At 39.5% G+C, this 18,033-nt stretch overlaps 3 protein-coding genes across 3 annotated transcripts in view; 1 reads left to right on the top strand and 2 right to left on the bottom strand.

Annotated features, from left to right (window-relative positions):
- Window positions 1-9,209, bottom strand: part of dip2a (disco-interacting protein 2 homolog A) — a 72,259-nt gene extending 63,050 nt beyond the window's left edge. The window contains exon 1 of the mRNA XM_020594671.1: window positions 8,531-9,209. Within this exon, the coding sequence (XP_020450327.1) occupies window positions 8,531-8,654 (124 nt within the window). The 5' untranslated portion in view covers window positions 8,655-9,209. The remainder of the gene's footprint in view (window positions 1-8,530) is intronic.
- A 2,953-nt stretch (window positions 9,210-12,162) lies between these two features.
- On the bottom strand, window positions 12,163-16,317 carry cflarb (CASP8 and FADD-like apoptosis regulator b). Its single transcript, XM_020594780.1, has 10 exons — window positions 16,065-16,317; window positions 15,652-15,974; window positions 15,464-15,569; window positions 15,218-15,353; window positions 14,638-14,687; window positions 14,482-14,551; window positions 14,286-14,332; window positions 14,103-14,181; window positions 12,971-13,475; window positions 12,163-12,861 (listed from the first exon to the last, which is right to left on the bottom strand). Exons 2-10 carry the CDS (start codon window positions 15,945-15,947, stop codon window positions 12,735-12,737), a joined length of 1,416 nt encoding a protein of 471 aa, XP_020450436.1. The 5' UTR covers window positions 15,948-15,974; window positions 16,065-16,317; the 3' UTR covers window positions 12,163-12,734.
- Window positions 16,036-18,033, top strand: part of LOC109957131 (protein FAM126B-like) — a 36,910-nt gene continuing 34,912 nt past the window's right edge. The window contains exon 1 of the mRNA XM_020594772.1: window positions 16,036-16,120. The gene's annotated coding sequence lies outside the window, so the exon portion shown is untranslated. The remainder of the gene's footprint in view (window positions 16,121-18,033) is intronic.

The raw sequence follows: 18,033 nt of genomic DNA, 5'->3' as shown, positions 1-18,033 counted from the left end.
ACTACTGCAGTACTTCATGCAGCCCAGAGTACAACTACAGTAACACTCCTCTGTGAACTCCTTATCAGCAGAAACATCTGTGTTAAAGGCAGTGCCAGGGAAAACACCACAGTACTTACTTTAGACTTTGAACTCATATCAGAAACCACATTCATACATCATGACTCGGGAATGGATGGAGGTTTGATGTAATCTCCTTAGATAGTACCTGACTAGAAAAAGCCACTGAAAGTATGGGTTTGGTTATCTTTTCATAGCTAAAGAGGAATATAAAGATATGAGGGAAATATTTAGGTAATGTGTAGTGGTTAAAACAAATATAGTTATAGTTAATAACCAGGTGGACTACCATTAATTTGCTCAGTAAAAACCTTTAAATGTGTTTTGATCAAGAAACGGTCCCTCAACCACTGGATCCTAATCTTCAGATTGGAGGGCAAGTGGAGTGGGGTGTTAGTTTTTCCAGGTAGTCTCAATATATTACTGTGTTTCTACCTCATGGCTGAGAAGATATGAGTAAGCCGACATTAAAATTGTAATACAGTCTTAATCACAATCAAACATGCACTCATTTATTATAACTTGGCTCTCAATTCCTAAATACAGCACCAAGGACTGGCTCAGGAAACAAACTGTCTCATATACATAAAAACAGCTTGGATCAAAATGATTTACGACTTACAAACATTAGATAGCATTTGTTAAATGCTGAGAAGTCTCCACAGGTTGTCAGTTATGCCCTAGGAGCTTTAAATGCAGTCCTAACTTGCCCTCGCTTTGTGTCTCTCCTTTCTTTCCGACTACAGGTACGTGCTGAATAATACACAGGGGAAAGTCTCTGGAGTGCTATAGCAGGGAGCTCACAGTTCACCTAAAACTGCCTGTTTGCTCAAATCACACAGGCTGAAAAAACATTTTCTGGTACCGTATGTGAGCCGAGTCTGCCGAGTTATGTTTTACATCTAAAAAAAGCCTGGCTTTAGCTTCACACACACAAAAAACTGACTATTCTTCTCTGTTGCTTACGTCTCATATTCTACTGGGACATCTCAGGGAACGAGGCAGAGGGAGGAGAGCAAGTTGGCCTTGTTCTATTAAAAGCCTGGGCAACCTAGTGTGCTATCCGCGTGTTTGTTTTATGTATCATGGCCTCCAGCAGTGTTGGGTATTTGGAAACCCCTCTCCTCACGGTTAAGTTGATAGGTCACGGCACATTCCAGGCATTTTCCGTCTGTTTGTTTTCCACCAGGAAGCCTCACAAGCACCGTGTTTATCTCTGATCCACACACCGCATCTGAGCAGGTTTACACATTGATTGAGTGAGCAAAGAATTCTAAACTTATTCATGACCTTCTCAAAACCTTCACACTTTTTCTAGTGACATTACTGTCAGAGCACAGTAATCAGACTTGGCAAATAAGAAACACACAACACTATAAATTTACTGTCAAAAAGATGGCATCTATTTTCAGTAAAGTGGCACTGTTATATTAGGATTTGAGCACTAATACCACCTGGGGTATTAGTGCTCAAAAAAAAAGTTGCCCTTTGTAGTTCTTCTTCCAGACTTTCACTGAGCTGCTTGTTGACCAGCTGCTGATAGAGCTAAGTTCGATGACTCCTCATGGTCCCGTCATGCTGTTCAGGCTGACCTCTGCTAGCTGCAGGTCCAAGAAGGTCAAGAGAAGCTAATAGGTGTTGATGGCACTGACCAGTACATAATTACAGTCCCTCTTCTGGAATGAATTATCTTCATCATACATTTTAATTAAACACTGCCAATTCTTGTCACTGTCCGCCTGTTTAACTGCACTATAATCAACAAGATGGCAAGAACCAGCAAATGATTTGATAGTCAGTCATGAGCTTCTCCGATGCTGTTAACTGTTAAGGGATGACATGTGAATAGGGAACCGTGACAGCAAAGGCAGAACTTGAGCAGCTTGACAGTCCAAGATGCTGCAATATTACCACTGAACATCTACTCTTTAAATTACATTAACATTATTGGCATGCTTAACAAAAGCTGCTGCCTTTGCTGCAACAGTCAATGCATTTTAATAAAGCTACAGAGGAATGTATGAGGACATGGGTTAGTTGTTAGTAAATGCAGAAGTCAACAATTAAGCAAGAATAATTAAGGTCACAGACAGCAGGGAAATAATTGGCAAGAAAGAGATGTAATGAAGGACCAGTGATGAACCTTGGGCTCTGAAAAACCTTAATGTATAAAGGGTCCCAGCACAGCTCACTGGTCTCAGCCCTACAACACCCTCCTATCCACTGCAACCAAACACTGCAGTACAAATGTTGTGAGCATACTGTACTTATGCAGAAAACATTCAGACTTTTTATCTTTTGCGAGTTAATTCTCAGCAGCTTGAGACAGAGTCCAGATTGGGCTGCAGTGCTGGCTGAGTGGGGATTGTTAGCTGCCATCCGACTCTCATGCAAAGCCCCTGTCTCCACCAGATGGGCACAGGATCAAAGATGTAGACACAGGTAGGAGAATGGGCAGAAGAGAATGTACCACAGAATGCTGATGGAGACAGAACAAAAGCCTTACTGGGAACAAGAATGCGATGCACTGAGCAGGGTGAATTCTGCAATGTGCCACTGATCAGGGGCATGTGGCTTGTTTGGTCAGCAGATCTCCCTGGCACTAGCACCCACTGCACTGCCCTGCTCCCCAGTGAACATGCCAGGTCTCTCAGACACAGACACAAACAGTGTAACAACTAGCACAAGGGGCACAGGACTTGGCACCCATGGATATAAAAAAAAAAAAATCAAGTTCTGTAAATAGCTGCACACGTCCCTTGTTGGTTGCTACCAAATGCACCTTTGGACCAACCACATAGTTCATCTGTGTCTCTGCAGCAGGCTGGACAGGATGGTGGCCTGGTTGGAAGCTGGCTCCATCGTTCCACTGTTGTCTTAGCAGAGAGCCAAGTCACTGATGGACCTGAACAAAGAAACTTACTGCTCATATACAGCAATTTGATTTAAAATGTTATGGGAACTCAACTGCAGGACACTTAAGACAACAGGAAACTAAAAGAAATACATCATACATTTAACAGCAGCCCATTTAACCTTGAGTAGCAGTCAAAATAAAAATACAGAATCCAAAGTAGTACCAGTAAGTCAGTGTCATATTGTTGAATCAGGTGAAAGGGAGTGGGAAAAGCTTTTGTGTACCTAAACTTTCATAACAAACCTGAAAATCCATGTGAACCGAAAGCTTTCTGTCAACACTGCCGCAGGGGTGAAAAAAAGTTGCCATGGAAATCTTTCTTGAAACAGTTATTTTCTGATTAGTCCATTAATCTTGTGATTAACTTATCATTAATAGCAACATAACGTGTAACCAAAGATGCACACAAATGTGCAGATTGCATACAGACGGTATAAAAGCACAGCTCTATTCTGCTTTGAGGTACCCCCTTGAAATATTTATGACCCTCCACGTTTAATCCTCCTCTACACCAGGGGTACAGCATAGCTACCTCCTCATCTCTGAACTGGACAGCAGCTACAGCAGTCAGCTCACTCCAAGGCTCAACATTCTTCTCATTTGGATCCTATTACAGAGTGAACCAGCAGCCATGTACAGGGTCCCTCCCAGAAATCACCCTCTCAAAGCTCTTAATGCAGAATGTGATTCTACATTTATCAAACATTTGGTTTTGCTCAACAATAGGCTCACAGGGTGAGGCCGGTGGAAGTTCTTTCTTCATGAGTTGGTGGTGGGAGTAAGTGCCCACAGAGAGGAATGACACAATGAGCGGTCTTTCCCTGCACTGAGTGGGCTTTCCTTACATTCTGAAGGCCAGCGCTTCCACTCATACTTTCCAAAAAGACATTTTCTAAAACTGCTAGCCACCAAAGCTACAGTATCCACAAATCCCACCTTGTATGCAAGCTCATGAATGTGACGTTAAATGTATAAAAAGCCTATAAAACACGTCATCGTATGGTGCTATTACTGGATGAGAAGCCAAACACTGAAAAACAAAGATATTTGGGTAAATGTGCCTTTAGTGGCCATGCATTTTAGAACTGTGTATTAAATTGTAGTCATAAGAGCAGAAGTTATTGATATTCCTTTTTTTTTTACTTTACAGGTATTAAACAATAGCGTCAGTCATTTTCTATATTAACAGTATTTTTAAAACTCCCCATACAGAGACAATGATTTTCCTCTATGCACTGTTAATGTGTGTCAGTCCTGGGTTATTTTATTCATCTGTGCCATAGACCTCCATTGTTATACAAAAACAAATCAGTGGAACACACTGCTGCACCGGTTGACATGTTTCCTCATTATGAAACACCAGGCCCTGATATTTTACAAAAATGTTGCCCCAGATGTTCCAAATGGCACCAGGTGCAGCAGTGTGCCTTCCTGATGTGTTTTAAATGTTCTTTGACAACAATGGAGGTCTATGGCACAGACACATAAGCTAATACAGGACTGTTGATTTTAGTCTCTGTATGGGTAGTGCTAAAAATACTGTTAATATAAAAAAAATGGCCAACCTTATCCTTTAACAAGCCAAGACCGCAATGCAGGGATTTCAGCTGGTTCTAAGTCCTGAGGCCACAGAGCACTCAGACATCTGGTCAGCAAATATACAATCAGCAGCCACCTGGGCATCGCGCTGGTGGATTTCCAGCAAACCATAATCAAACAGAAACTCATACTGGCTTTTACAAAAAAAAAAAAAAAGCTTTAAAGTATGGCTGCAACACTAAAGTAACTAATGATTATCTCACTCAGAACAGGGACTACCATTTTCATCTGTTATCACCTTGTGAGCGAGTTTGCCACATATGGAGACGTACAGTCCTAACACACACCACTGATCATTAACACCATCAAGCCAGTGTAAGTTGGTGTATTCATTCCCCATCCATTTACTTCACTGACCACCCGACACCATACTGGGCCACCACAGCAATAGGACACATAAGAACAAGAACGAATGAAAGCGGTGTCTTATAAAACTGACTGGACAACCTGTGCTATAATAAAGAACAATGTGATTCTGTCATATATGAGCCACAATTTCCGCTGCTGGCTCGTCTTCCAAAACAGCTCAAACCTGCTACTTTATTTTCTCAATGAATCCAAATAAACAAGCCAAGCAGCACTTAAACTACCAACCCCCTGCTCATGCTCCTTTGTGGATGTTTGCTGAATGGAAGCAGACAAAACGAGCACAATGACCAAACAGGGGGTTGGCGGTTTTGCAGTAAACACCATCACCGAACTAAAAATATTTTGTAATCAGAGGGTTTAGAGAGCAAACAGAGGAGTAGGAAAGAAAAGCAGAGAATGATAGAGTGCCTATGAATTACCCAGCAGACACATCTCCCTCTCTTTCCTCCCTGCAGGAGATAATGGGGATCATCCATCTTCTTGCCCTCCTTTACGCCCCATCTTTTGACCACGCATCTGCATCCAGGTCAGCAGAGAAATAATACAGCTCCTTTCCAATAACTATGATGCACAGAATTTGGTAGGAGGAGATTTCACTCTACCAGCATTGTTGGGAAAAAGCCTGTGTCACAAAGCAGAATTATCACATTGGCTGGATAACAGCACTGATTCAAGGCCCTAAAAACTAATTTTGTCAGTCAGCTTTTTACTATCAGTGAACAAAGTGTCATACATGAACAATTTCTTTCTGCCAAAGTCCATTTCAAGCGCTATTTCACATGAAATGTCTGTGTTTGAAGTGCTACATGCTTAAGAACACAGCTAGCCTAGCTCTATCCAAAGGCTAAATAAAACCCACTGCCAGAACCCTTAAAGCTCATAGATTAAACATGTTACATTTGTTTAATCCTTACATAAAGTAAAGGGTAAACAGATTAAAGCAATATATTTTCACAATATCAAAGTATTTCCGTTTATTTTAAAAAGCCTAAAGATGCTTGTTAAACTATTTAAAGTAAGGGACAAATGCTAAATAACTAACAGGTGTTTTATAACCCTGAACAGAAATTCTGTGTTTTTCTGTCAATATGGGGTGCTGTGTGTACATTAATGAGGAAAAAAAAAGAACTTAAATGATTTTAGCATATGGCTGCAATATAACAAAGAGTGAAAAATTTAAGGGGGTCTGAATACTTTCTGTACCCACTGTACATACACACATACACGTCACAAAAAGGCCCCAAGACTACACAGTAAAGCGGTTTCAAAATATTTAAACTACATAAACCCACTAAATAACAGAAAAAGCACTGGGGTAAGTTTGAGGAAAAACTAAATCACTGTACATTGAAAGTGACAAAGTGGCCTGATATACAGCAGAGGTCATCAGAAATGACTGGATGACTGAGTTGCATACTCTCATAAACACAAACTCTTCTGAGAGCAGTACATTTTAGGACAAACATTCACCAAGAATTAAAAACACAAGAGAAATTAAAGATGAACGCATCTCTTAAGGAAACACTATTTATTATAACCACAATAAGAGCGCACAGATTGTTTACTTCACACAACAGCAGGCCTCAGATGCCGATACTGGAATACAGCCGTGCTGCTGGACTGTCTCAGCCAGGTGTTATTCCAGTGGCAGCTGTTGCTATACTGCTTCAAAAAAAACATACAATTCAACTGCATAAACAGTACAATGTTCCCCCACACACAAGCTTAAAACTGAGACATGTCTCTCACTGTCACGCACAGACATGCCTGATGTTAAATCCCTGTGAGAAGAGTTCACTGGAAAGGGTAAAGGGCCTGCAGGTTCCCATCTCCATCCAATAAAACGAGTCGTCTATTATCCTATTTCAGGATGCACAGGGAAGCAATTGAAGGGCATCAATCATCGCGAGGTGAAAAGTTCATAAGAAGCAAAAAGAAAAAAAAATTGAGGAAAAAAAAAAAAAAAAAAAAAAAAAAAAAAAAAAGATGGTGAATTCTTTTTACCTGAATGAAAATGACACACACTTCTTTGATCTGAGAATAAACAGGGGGAGTATGGAGGTGGGGAGAGGCAGAGAAAGAGAGAGAGAGAGCAGAGTGTGTCTGTGAAAGAAAAGCCAGAAAGAGAAGCAAAAGACACATGAGTCAGTGAGATACTGCTATCAGAGCACCAGCATGACAGGATGCAGCATATAGAGAGCAGGAAGAGGAAACTGGACAGATATAGATTGGTTTGGTAGCCCCTCTTCAACACATGTCTGTCTCATTAGGGGCCTCAGTGGCAGCTAATGGGCTTATCAAAGTGTGCACCTTTTGGTCTGCTCCAAATGCCGGTATGGTGCTGCTGCAGAAAGCCAACATGGAAAGAAAAAAAGACTCAACACAGGATTCAACTAGTATGCACCAGAAGATCTTCTATTATTTCAAGTTCTAGGGCTACACTTGTTGATATAGGGTCACACCCAGGGGTCAAATCCACAAATCAAATCAGGCCTAACGTGGGTCATTAATTAGTACGACTTTAGCAGCTCAGCTAATTTTACCAAGTGAGAACCACTCAAACAGATGAACAGCTGGACAAGGAGTCTCGTTGAACAACTAGAAGAAAAAAAGCTTTCTAAACAAGCATCCACTTTATTATTTATAGTGCACAGAAACTGTGCATTTATGGATTTCTACTCAACAGAAGGATGAGCCCAGCATTATTTACTCTCAAAAGTGCTGAGTGACACGTGCAATTGTTAGGAACCTATTTTATATTGAATCGACATTCTCTTACAAGTGTATGACATGTAAGTAGAGTTTATCTGAATCACCGGAGTGTTTAAAAATGAAAAATACAACAAAAACCCAAATCATAATAAATGTTTAATGTTGGAATTAAAAGCTTAGTGAGTTAAGAACTGATGTTTAAAAACATTTAATGGTTTTTATAGACCTGCTGATGCATCTCTATGCTCCAAAGCTGCTCCTTTTATACTAAAGTTGATCAAAGTGCAAATGGAAGATCAGGGATTACATGCCTACACATATACAAGTTTTATTTCTACAGGGCAAAGTTCACAATGTAGTATCCTACTGGTAGTTTATTGGGGCGTGGGAGGGGGCACAGGTAGCTCATTAGTTCTTAACTTTCCTTTACAGACCGTCTGGTTATGTGAAAACTACAAAACAGCAGCATGGGTGTGTCGGCTCAGCTGTTAGCATGAGGGCAAACAGTGATTTGGGGTCTGGACGTGTCGTGTCTCAAACTTCAGGACAGTGGGGACGGCTCGGCTCCATTTAGACGTGAAATAAAACAATGCAGCCTATTAAGCAGCCACTTCTAGGTTAGTTTAGCAAGTCCCTATTCTGCAGGTCGCAGTCGTGAGGAAAAACTACAGGCAGAAGTTGAGCTTTGGTAATGACTGATAGCAGCAGTAGATGATGCTGGCAGGGTTTCAGGCACGAGCCACAAAGCCAAGATAAAGGGCGGTGGTTCTCGTAGCTGTCATTTATCTATAAATGTCTAAAGCCCCTCTTTCGAGGAAAACAGAGTATGTTGGCCACACGCTGCGGTAGTTTGTGTACATATTGTCAGCTTACCTTCCGAGAGCTCCAGCTCCAGCTCCGCCAGCTTCTCCCGGACCTCCGCCGGCAGGGTCATAGCGACGGCCGGCGTGGGCTCCAACATCATCGTTAGCAGCCCGGTCGAGGTTCTCTCTGCCATGGTGGTCGAGTACGAAGCACGAATAGGTCCACTGGGTCTCCGGTGAGAAGGACAATGCCACCGGAGATGAAGGTTTTACGAGCAACAACGCCTTCTCACTTGGGTTTCGACTAGAGAGGGCAAACAGGGTGTTGGTGCGTCTCCCGTGTCGCTGCAACGTCGTACAGATGTGTGAGAAACCTCTCCAACCGTCATGACAGGACTAGCTGCAAGCCTGGCAGACACACCTGGCTGTGTGTTTCCAGGTAGCGTGGCAGGACAGTGCCCTGCCAGCGTCTGCGTGCCTGCGGTCTGTCCCTCAGCCCCCTCGGTGTCCTAACTGTTGGCGGCTGCTTCTCTTCAACTGTGCAGAGAACTCATTCAACTCCTCGCTCGCTTCCCACGGCGCAGTCGCCATTGCATCACAGCAACAGCACCGCCGACCGTGCGCGCTCCCGAGGCCCGCTCTCGTGTTCGTGTGCCGCACGCTGCTTCACGATGCTCCCGCACATAACGCGCCTGCCTCCTGCTGTCACAGCCAGTGCTGCTGCAGAACCTGCCTCAGCTATTCTTCCTGGGGTCTTCTGTATTTATAATCATTACAGCATAATAACAATACAATAATACACATAGTCACTACACATCACCCCAACATAACAATCAAGACAAAACCAGTGTAACCTAATTACCACCCATGCAAATACAAAAGACATTCAGCGATTGAATTAATCATCATTTAACACAATAATCTCAACTCATCTTAACATGCCCATAGAAACATTTACATATAACAGTAAACCTAATTTCTTAGGTTACTTCTCAAATACTAATAATTTAATAACTTTTTAAACAATTAACATTACTTTGTTGAGTAATATAAACTGGATGTACATGGAACTGCCTTAGTTTTAGATCTGAGCCCAATGAAACCACCTCCAACAGCATGTCTTGTTAAATAGATATGTGTATCAGTACAGAAAGATAACTTAATGTAAGTAATGTTTTGATTCTTTGTTCTCATGACATTCCATCAATAAATACAATAGTCTGTTTTTAACCTCTAACTGGGAAAAGCATAACATCTTATTCCACAACCAAGAGCTACTCATGCTGCCTTACTCTGGACCAAGTGTAATTTATTAATATTACCTAATGAAGTACCAGGTCAAACTACAGAACAATATTTTAACTGAGACAAAACCAGAGCTAGAATTACTTGTTTTATTGTCTGTTATGTTAAATATTTTGTACATCTCTAAATTACAAACAAACATGTTTCCATTTTAGCTATCAATCTCTCTGTATATTTATCCAAAGACAATTTATTATCTATTATAATTCTCAGCACATTAGTATCATCTACTTGTTTAATTGGCTTATTATTTACAGCCAGCTCAAGCTTTAACTCAGAGATTAATTTGTGCCTATTATCATACTGGTTGTTTTAGACACATTTAAAACAAGATTGTTACTGTTAATCCAGTCAGCAGCTAATTTCAATTCTCGATCTAGCAGTCACCTGAGAAATGCTATCGTAGTATTAGATTTGTTTTTTATTTATTACAAAAAACTTCATAACTGATTCTTATGATCTCTTAAGCATCTTAAGCGTAAACTTTATTGCCAAGTATTATCAAAAATACAAGGAATTTGTCTCCAGCCCAAACGATATTTTAGGAGTAGTAAAGTATTAGGTTATAATTTAATCATCAGCTGGCCAATGGCACTCTGATGGCAAAGCAGTATCTTATCTCAGTGGGTCGGTGGTCAGATGGTGTAACAGATTGTATTCAAAAACCTATAGAGCTACACTCACAATTACAAATGGCAGTTTCTGAAGAAAATTAGCATTTTCTTGCTGCTGAAAGTTTAAGTTATTATCTTTGCTTGAAAATGATTATTCAGCAGGTTACTTTTTGTCAATCGTCTAATTAATTAATCAACTAGTCATTTCAGGGCTATTGAAGTGTCTAAGAGCTGCAAGAAGCTGAGGAGGGAGCAGAGTATGTCAGTGGAACAAAAGCCAGAAAGAAGCAGCAGACATAGGAGTCAAGGAGATAGGCCTGCTCCTATCAAAGCTGAATCAGGGCAGGATGCCACATGTGGAGAGCAGGAAGAGGAAACTGGACAGATATAGATTGGTTTGGGAGCCACACTTAACAACACATCTATCCCATTATGGGCCTCAGTGGAGGTTAATGTGCTTATCAAAATGTGCACCTTTGCACATTTCCTAACAGAGAGAGAAACGGCTCAGTGCAGGATTTAATTATGCATGAAAGGGTTTTCTATTTTTTCAGGTTCTAGGACTTAGTCTGTAGAGTTGACATGAAAGTGGGTCACACATAATGTGGATCATTAATTAGTATGGCTTTTTCACAGCTCTTTGTCACATCTCAGCTAATTTTATTAGGTAACAACCTAACGAAAAATGTTTGAATAGTGAGTCTCATTGAATAAAGAAAAGCTTTGGAAAAACAAGCACCTGCTTCATTATTTACAGAGCATGGAAACTCTGTTTCCCGCAACCCTATTCAGGAATAAGCAGTATAGATAATGGGTGGATGGAAGGATGAAACTGTGCTTTGAAGGGTTTCATTTTCATTTAAGGATGAGCCTAGCTGTATTTACTCTGTAAAATGCTGAGTACTCTTAAATAAACAAGTTTAACAAGTATAGCTGGTAGTAGTGCACACATATCATCAGTTTAACCCTGACATTAACAACTTGAGAATGTTTCTCATCTTCTTGTTTGAAAAGAATCAGTTATGAAATCAGTTGCATTTGCAACCACATGATTTTTCTGTAAATCAATTAATTGATTCACGTGTTTCAGCTCTATTAAAATGTCACTAGTGTAAATGAGAACACTGAATTAAGTGCCAATTTAAGTGTAAGCACAGTTGAAGGGTCAGTTGGAGTTAAAGTGCTACTGTAAAAGGATTTGAGCTGAGGCACTGACATAGTGTCAAAGTAAATAATAAACATATTATGAAATGATTTAGATGTTTTAAAGTGACAAAGTGCTTGGCATGAAGTAAATGCTCAGAAAAGCATGTAAACATACTGTTAAGGCTGAATACTCAGCACATTGTTACCAGATGTAGTCCTGCCTGTTGGAATCAAACAATACTGATGTTGGCTATCATGCGATCAACAGCAACATATTGATCATTACATTTCAGTCATTTTTCTTTACCTTTATTGTAGTGTAGGAAATCTAACATAAACATGACCATGGCATATAACATATATATATATGAATATATATATATATATATATGTTGGAAGTGTTTCTAAGCTTTGAAGGTACGTATATAAAACTTTATTTTGCTCAGAAGGATGGAATGTAAACAGTCTGTTTTTTCAAACTACAGTATTTTGTATCAGAGAACTTACTTTTCTGGAAGTATCGAACATTTTAATTGACGGTGGTACATATATTTTAAGGTAACAGGATTTGCGGCTGTATATAGTTATCTACATTTTTATGTTAAAATGCATTACAAAATGTTCTTTACAAAAATATGCAAACTTCAAAAATAAGATCACGAAATAAGACAATAAAATAAAATGAAAATAAACAAATTAAATATAGTGTATTGTCACAGTTACCTTGTATAGCTGCACTGCGTATGGTGGAATACAAAAAGAAGTAATGCGTATATTATCACTACATCATTTTTTTAACAAGTTACATTACAAGATGTTTTTTTACAAAAAGATTAAAATAGAAAAAATGAAATCACATAGTAAAATAAAGTGAATAATCAAACAATAAAATAAATTAAATGAAAAATGAAGATAGATAGATATAACACATCAAACATATGGTGGCCTGCTTCACAAGTTCTCACATTTCTAATTTTTTAGCTGCACTTTGAAAGGCAAGAAAGGGCAAAAGAAGGGTGGGACATAGGTTAGCAAATGATTAATAAATATATGTGCAAAAACATACAAATTAAAACAAAACACTTGCTCCTTCAAACTGTGACAGTTTTGAATCAACACAACCAGTAGGTGTCTCTGTATATACACTGAACAGGTAGCCCACAGGAAGGGAGTGAGCGTTGTGCGAATGTGATGGTACTAAACGCTCTACTAGAAGCAAAGCTCTTTCCTTAGTGTATGTTTCAGATCAATGTGGTAGTTTGCTCCAGGATTCTTCTTGTTATGTTCAAAGATGACCCCATTCACCTCAGTATGAATATCAAGAAGACTGGTTTTCCTGTCAGAACACAAACAAGACAACAGTTTAGTCTGGAGCTTCTGTGGTTCACAGATTATATGAAGTGTGTCTAATGCTTAATAGAATCTAAATTTGCTGCTGAGCATACCTCCTCTGGCCTTTATGTAAGGCATCTGTCAGAGACTTCAGGTAAACAGAGCGATGATGTCCTTGCTCCAGTTGGTGTTCATCTGTCCAACAGTGACTCCAGAACACGTCTGCATCTGTGGGGATGCAATTGTACCTGGACAACCCATCACACCCATCTGTCTCAAGATCCTCATCCCGATGGTGCATCCTGGCATGGAACTGAAACTCTGGGGTTTTGTACCTCTGGATGAAGAACAGTTTGGGCTTGCCAACCAACATGGGGCATGCATCAGCAGTGAAAAGACGTCGGATACTGTCTAGGTATATACCTGCACTGTACGAGTCTGTACACAGGAGGTTATGAGCTGTACCACGACTAATGATGCAACAGACAAACCCATCACCTCTGTGGTTCTCTCTCTGTCTGACTATCCCTCTGAGAGCGGAAAGCGTGTCATCCACACTCAGCCACTTGTAGAGGATCACATTGAAGTGAAGAGCCGTAAATGTCTGTTCCAACATGTCTGAGGAAGTAAGGAAGGATAAAACCTGATTTTCAGTTTTAAGTTTTATCACTAAAACAATTTACAGTTCCAGGGTGACCCCCATGACAAAAAAAAAATCTTACATGAGCTGTTTTTCAGTTCTACCAAAGAGACATTTCCCCTATAAACCTCTCATGTGGTTTCATTTAAATACCTGTTTGAGGCCACAATATGATCTATTATTTACCAAAAAGCAAGGTTAGAAGAAAAGCTTGAACAATTAATACATATTTGTTTAGAAAAACTTTTTTCCTTTGCCTTTCATCAGCTCACAAACCCTTAAATCTGTCTTTGGAGGGGACCAGCCCCAAGGTTGGAAACCCCTGGCCTATACCAAACTGTATATAAATTAGTAAGGTAGTTTCCACCTCAATTAATATATGACATTATAAGCAGCTTTTCACTATATCGGTGTTAAAAACTAGCAATGCCAGATAGGATTATTTGCCAGTGAAGAGCCATTTTTCTTTAAGTACCTTTTTCTAATTATATTTTTACTAGGATCTTACTTGTAATTTTTACCTTGTGGTATTGCTACTTTTACTTATGAGGATGTGAATACATATTTCACCACTATGTGTATGTACAAAATGTTTTGTGCCTCACCTCCATCATTCCCCACACAGTCAATGATAATACAAACTCCTCTGGGATCAGTGTTAAATTTGTACGACTGGACTGGATTCTGAAATGCAAAGGAGGGAATAAAGGCAGCTTTATAAATGCACCGTACTAATTAAACACTTGAAAAATAAAAGAAAATGGTCTTTTAATAAGTGCAAACCTTACCTGATAGTTCTGCCTCATAGATACAGGCACTGATAAGTTTTCTGGGGCTGTTAGCAAAGAGTAATACAGTAACATGAACATCAAACCTGGCATGGGGCTTTCCAGTTGTTTTGAATGGGTAGCTATTACAAAGCCCTGTCTAAAATAACATCTGCCAGTACAAGGAGTCATTTAACTATCTTTAGTAATGTCTTACCAGTATGGAGGGGCTGTCCTTGTCTTGTTTGCTGTACAGAATGAGAACTATTTGCGGTGGGGGGTGGACACTAAAGAGGAAATAGTTTTATTAGAGAGTAGTAGTTTTATTAGAGAGGAAAATGATATGTTAACCTTCGTACAGTGTCATACTCACGGGATTTCTGCACCTTTGCACTTGAGAAGAATGCTGTTCAGGTGTTGCAGCTGTAAAAGGTGTACACAGTCAGAAATTCAAGTAAATATGAGTCATAAAGTATCGTTTAAAGTACCTCATGATTACTTTTCTACTCTTATTTGTTCAAATATTGCACATTTTTTATACATGTTAAGTTACTTGGTCAGGATCTAATCCTATGTTTCCTGTTCCAATTGCCACTGTAATTGAAATATCAGTACTTTATATTTTACTGTATAACTCAATGTATAATAGATGTTCTTCCACAGGCTACACTAAATGATTTCAAGAATGTGTCTGCCCTATGTAAAACATGTTTTGCTTTCATTTCTTTGGTGTAGGAGCTATGTAATGCAGCAGTGACATTCTTTGGGGGAATTTGAATGTCAGCAGAACATATTCATTCACACTCAGTTCCCATTTTTAGCAATTCCCTGGCTAAACAATGTGTAAACGGTTCACACCACACAGCTCAAACTTTGAAATCTCACCTGAGAATTTCCTTTTTCATATTTTGCCAATGGGAATACTCTTGCTCGTGATACATATGTGAACTCACCTGGCATCTTGTAAGCAGCTACTTTTTTGGCTATGTCAACCCTGCCAATGTTTATGAAACATTCCTCCAAGAAGTCCACTCTTTCAGGAGCAACTAAATCCAGCTTCTCAAGTTCAATGACCACATCCAGGAAATTCTGTGGGGGAGAGGGGGGAGTTATTCCTCTTGTCTGAATGGAATGGACAACTGCTTTGACATGCAAAAAAAAAACAAAAAAAAATCTCCCCTCCTACGCTGTTAACTAACCTTTGCTCTTTCTGTCTTATCACGTGGTATTGTGGTGCTTAACAGGAATTTCAAACTGCTGAGATCATCGCTGGCAATGTCCTCATTTATATTAACCATCAATACTCTGCAGTAAGAGAAACCACGATTACTTAAAGAACCCGGTCGATTTGGATTGTATATTATTTATGACTCATCAGATATCATACCTGAATCTTGGCAGAACATGTCTGTTTTTGGTAATCCTCTCCAACTCCTCCCTGCTGGTCTTAAACAGCTTTCTCATGATGTCCAAACGTCTCAGCTGCCACATGAGCGCTGCCAGAAACAGCAGACTGTTCTCGTGGAGTATTACCTTAGATTCCAGCATCTCCTTCACATCAACCGAGCTGCTGTCCGTCTCCGAGCGTCCACACAAATAAATGAGCGCCGCGACTTCCGTGCTGCTTAGAGCCTCTATCATCTGAGGGATTACCTGAGGCAGGTGTTGTTCTGGAGATGCCATGAATGTTTGTAGGAAGTGGAATGGTAGCTGATATTGGTCGACAGCAATGGAGGCTGATGTAATGATCAACACACCCACAAAAAATGTGTCTAAACTGAAGTAAAAAAAAACACTGACCTTACAGCGAGAGAAACTGGAAAAAGGAATGACGCACGACTAAAAACTCCCGTTGAGTAAGTTCCGCTTTCATATAGTACACCTACAGCTGTAGGGTACCTGGAAATATTTGCTGTATCGATCAGCAGTTGTGGTCGGTTTTTATTAATAAATACCCTAACATTTAATTGGTATATATGCCTACACTATCATACGCTTTGATAGCTAAAGCGAAAGTGAAAGCTACACGTCAGCTTCAACCTTAAAGGCACAATCCACGGATGCAGATGGTCTGAATCAAAATTAGTTTAGACAATTAGACTTCATGAATTCAAGCCCTTTATTAACGAGTGATTAACATTTATACTTCCATGATGTATCTTAATAAAAAGGTAGGCAGCCAATGAGATTTTCTTGTCTTATAACTGATCTATAAAACATTAATAAAGTATTTTCGAAAAATTAAATAAAGCTATCAGCAGAACTTAAGAGCCTTAGAAAATTCATCTGCAACGGTTTCAATCATTAATTCTTGTTTCAGTCATTTTTCAAGCAAATAGGCCTATGCTACTCTCATTTCAGCTTCTCAGATGTGAGGACTTTCTATTTTTCTTTGACATATGTGTAAATCGAATAGCCTATGTTTGGGTTTCCAAAGTTTGGTCGGACAATAAGCAAGATGAAGATATCACCTTGCGCTCTGAGCAACTGTAAAGGTTTAACTTAATCAGTCATGAAAATAGACTAACCAATAGATCAGCTGATAATAAAAATGTAAGCTGCATCCCTATAGACAACGGGAATAATTAACATTAGACAGGAATACTTAACAATAGGCCCAGTGTTTGTGTGTTTGTAATAATTAAAAACAACAGAGCAACACAAGTTAATGTTTTTAGACTTTTCCCCTGACATTCAGTCTTTACTAACAAATTAAAACAGGCTCATAATCAAATTGTGTTTGGTGGATGCATGAAAAGGGGGAAATAAGTTACTTTTTGAACAAATATTGTAGGGGCATAAAGTAATGTCAGATCAAGTCTGTCTGCGTTTTGAAGCTTCGAATCTCGGTGCCTGCAGTCCACATGTCGAAGTGTCCTTGGGCAAGACACTGAACTATAGTTGTTTTTGGTGGCCTGTTTTAATTTTAGTTTTAGTCAAGTCTTTGTGTAAAGCTGTCATTTTAGTTTTTATTAGTTTTAGTCACATTCGTACTCTTTTTAGTCTAGTCTAGTATTAGTCGACGAAAACTGATTACATTTAGTCTAGTTTTAGTCAATGAAAATTGTATTTTAGTCTCTTTTTAGTAATGCAATTCTATTTAACCCAGTCAATATAGTATAAGTACCTAGTAGTATAGAGGAAACCAAAAGTTTCTTTTAGCCAAACCCATTTCAAAAAAGGTTATTATATTATTGTTACCTTATAGACTCAAGAATACATCCAATACACATTTTGTGTGATTTTGTGGCCACATTTAGTCTCGTTTTTTTCGTCAATAATATTGCATTATACATTTAGTTATAGACATCGTCACACGACCAGCATTTTCGTTGCGTCTCATCACGCGATAAAAGTTCGTTGACGACGATGTTTGGTCATAATTTTTGTTGACGAAAGCAACTATACACTGAGCCCCCCTGTTGCCCGTGATGGCGGCGCGTATGCACGCATCGGCAGTTTTACTGTTGTGTTTCAGAGAATCTTATTTACTTTATGTTTTTAGTTTTCATATATTTTGACTTTTTCTCATATTTGAATCTGCAACGATTCGGGATATTCTGTTAACACAGTCTACATACAGTATATACCATACAATCGGACTTGTTTACGTTTCCTTGTCAACGTGCGCTCAAACTCTGAAGCTATGTTTTCCGACAGCGGTGAAGGCATCACTGCTGCCCCCCCCGCAGGTCTCCTGACGCTTTCTGCTTACCAAAGCGCATCAAGTTCCGCTCAGCCTGGCCAATCGTGTCGCGCTGTGGTTCAG

Source organism: Monopterus albus, unplaced genomic scaffold, assembly GCF_001952655.1.
Source record: "Monopterus albus unplaced genomic scaffold, M_albus_1.0 scaffold24.1, whole genome shotgun sequence".
Lineage (NCBI taxonomy): Eukaryota > Metazoa > Chordata > Actinopteri > Synbranchiformes > Synbranchidae > Monopterus > Monopterus albus.
The sequence above is the reverse complement of the archived record's forward strand: the minus strand, read 5'-3'. Positions and strand labels throughout refer to the sequence as shown.